We start from the raw sequence: 2,670 nt of genomic DNA on the forward strand, positions 1-2,670 counted from the left end.
CCGCGGCGGGAGGAGGGACAAAGGGGTGGGTCCTCGCGGGCTGGCACCCTGGCGGCAGGTCCGCAGACTGACCCGCCGCGCGGAGAAAGAGGCGGAGAGGGGCCCACGCGGGACCTGCGCCGAGATGCTGGTGCGAGGAGATCGCGGGTTTCCGCCCCGCCGGGAGCTGTCAGCTTGGCTCCATGTAAGTGCCCTCTTGTTCATTCGGTTGGGAGAAGGGTCGCCAGGAGTGAGCGTGGGAGCGCTTGGTGGGCTTCCCTGATGTGCTGTAGGTAACAGGGGATTCGCCCACCCGAAGGAGAGGCTGAGGGCAGCGGGTAGGTTCGTGGTCTCCAGGGCTCCTGGATTTTTTCTCTGCCCTCCAAAGTCACTTGAGTTTCAGATTAAGTAGTGAGTAGGGGAAACTGTCTTGAACACCGTCCAGTATGTCCTGTATCTCTGCTACCTCGGAGGCATCTTGTCGAGCCTGTTGTAACGCCTGTTGTATCGCCTGCTGGTATGCCTTTATGTTTTCCTTCTCTGTTTCAGACCACATTCTCTACTTGATGCAAAGTTACAGGCGTGTGTGCTTGAGTCAAACTGACAACTCTAGAAACTAGGATCTTCATTTTCCCTTTTAATCAGCTGCCTCTGCAACATAAGTAAAAGTTGTTTTCGGTGGAGAATGGAGATGGAGTTTTTTAAGAAACCACAAAAAAGGGAATGATGAATGCTTTCTACTCTTGTTATCTTACCTGTCACCAGTTCCTTCTCTTTTATGTCTTCATTTGTCAAGTTTCCGCATTTACACAGTAGTTTATTTTAAGTTATAAATAATCAGGGTTTTGACTACAGGGTTTTTACATTCTTGAAATGTGGACAAACTTGAGAGTGAATACTCCACGGCTTAGTAATGGAATACAGCCTCCCACCTCTATTTTAGCTTCAGTTCTTAGGCAGCGCCGGCTTCCCTGGCAGCTGTCTGCCCTGAGTAATGATTGTGGTTTCCCTGCGGAGACTCTTCCCATCATAGAAACTGCCCTGCAATCACACATTCCCTCCCTCCGCCAGGGGAATCCTAGCAGAGAAGGAAAGAGGCCCTTTTCTTCAGGTCTTTAGGTGGTTTGTGCTGGGTGTACTGACAATCACTTTGAGAGAACAGGACGGTCTTTGTCAGGATCATTCCTGGGAGAAACATTCATGGGTAATGTCTACGTGCACACCTGGGAAGGAGGTGTGTTAAGTGAGGTGTTAGTAGGGGTGATTGCATTTGTAGCCAAGTGCCATTTAATTTGCTGCCTAAGAGAATGAAATTCAATTATTCAGTCAATTTTCATGAACAACTTTACTTCATTGTGGGGACTATAAATGATAAGAGGGTACCTCTACCACACAATCTTGTTGGGGAAGCATGCAAATGATTAAGACTGATGAGTTTCAGTTAGAAATATGGACAGGATGCTGTAGCTTTACTGCTCTGGGGAGATGGAAGAGATGCTTTACTAAGGCAACGGTGGCTTTTAGAGGTATTTCTTGAGTTTTTCCAGAGTGGCTGCCGGAGATTGATGAAGGGGAACTTTTTTTTTCGCTGAAATACTGCCTGCAACTTTTTCAAGACTGGGCAGATGATAACTTAATGAGCCCCTACTGTACCCGTCACCATGCAGGAGTACCAGATGAGCAAGACTCAGTTTCTACCTTCAAGAGTCTGTTAGACATGAAAGTTGTAGACTGTGTTTTAGACTCTGCATACTCTCTGTGCTGGAATACTTGGCCGAGAGAGGGAGAGTGCAGTACAGATATCGTGTACGCACCCCCTGCTAGGATTTTTGCTGAGAAGAAAGGGTTACATTTGATCACATCTCAAAATGTAAACCAGTACAGAAAATAGGGCTAATAACATCCCCACCTCATAGGGTTGAGTGAGGATTGAATGAAATGATGTAGAATGCGTGTAGTGGCTGCTAAGTAAAAGGTAGCTAGTGACTATGTAAGTGCTGGGTCCTGGGTTGATAAGGGATGTGAGATCTAGAAGTACAGGTAGGAAGTGTGAGAGGCAGAATGGAGGGAAAAAAAAAGCTCACACTCTTTAAAGGCCTTGAATGCCGATAAGAGAACTTTGAAAAAAAAAAAAAGTCATAGAAATCCCTAATGTATTAGTGACTTGACTTTTCCTACAAAGTAGTGAACCAGTGTTTCCCAGTAAACACTTCACCCCACACACTACACAGGGAATATTACCATTCTTGAGGCACTCATATGCTTAAGACCAATGAATTTTTTTTATATCACTTCCTGGGGAATTGCAAGGACTTCTGCCTACATATTTTTAAGTTTTAATCTAAGTTTTTGTACATTGACAAAAGGTCACAGGCCAACCATTTATCTTCTGCCGAAGTGCCTGAAAATGCAAGGGAAATGATAAACTTCCTACCATGACTTTTGAGTTTACAAGGTTTTCTCTCCCCAAGGTTTTCTTTTTGGGAGACAGATAAATTCTTAGGACTAGGCGGGGCCACTTTAATCATGTGTACTGTAGTTTAAAAAGTCATGCAGATTTGGTTCGGGAGTGGCTTGAGGTATGGGAATGCCTGGGGTGGGGTGAAGAGGTAGGAAGGGTTAGTAATCACTGCTGAAACTTTCAACATACTTCTTACCAAGAAAATGAGCCATCAGGTAATTTTTTTTTTT

At 45.3% G+C, this 2,670-nt stretch overlaps 1 protein-coding gene across 3 annotated transcripts in view; it reads left to right on the forward strand.

The window, feature by feature from the left end:
- The window catches only part of TJP2 (tight junction protein 2), a 103,723-nt gene that overhangs the window by 36,140 nt on the left and 64,913 nt on the right, over positions 1–2,670 (forward strand). The window contains exon 1 of one of the 3 annotated variants that reach the window (XM_015594498.2): positions 36–184. The exons of the other annotated variants lie outside the window; for them this stretch is intronic. Coding sequence (XP_015449984.1) covers positions 125–184 — 60 coding nt within the window. The 5' untranslated portion in view covers positions 36–124. Of the gene's footprint in view, positions 1–35; positions 185–2,670 lie in introns of those variants that run through there. 3 annotated transcript variants of the gene reach the window in all.

This window comes from Pteropus alecto, unplaced genomic scaffold (genome assembly GCF_000325575.1).
Source record: "Pteropus alecto unplaced genomic scaffold, ASM32557v1 scaffold95, whole genome shotgun sequence".
Classification (NCBI taxonomy): domain Eukaryota; kingdom Metazoa; phylum Chordata; class Mammalia; order Chiroptera; family Pteropodidae; genus Pteropus; species Pteropus alecto.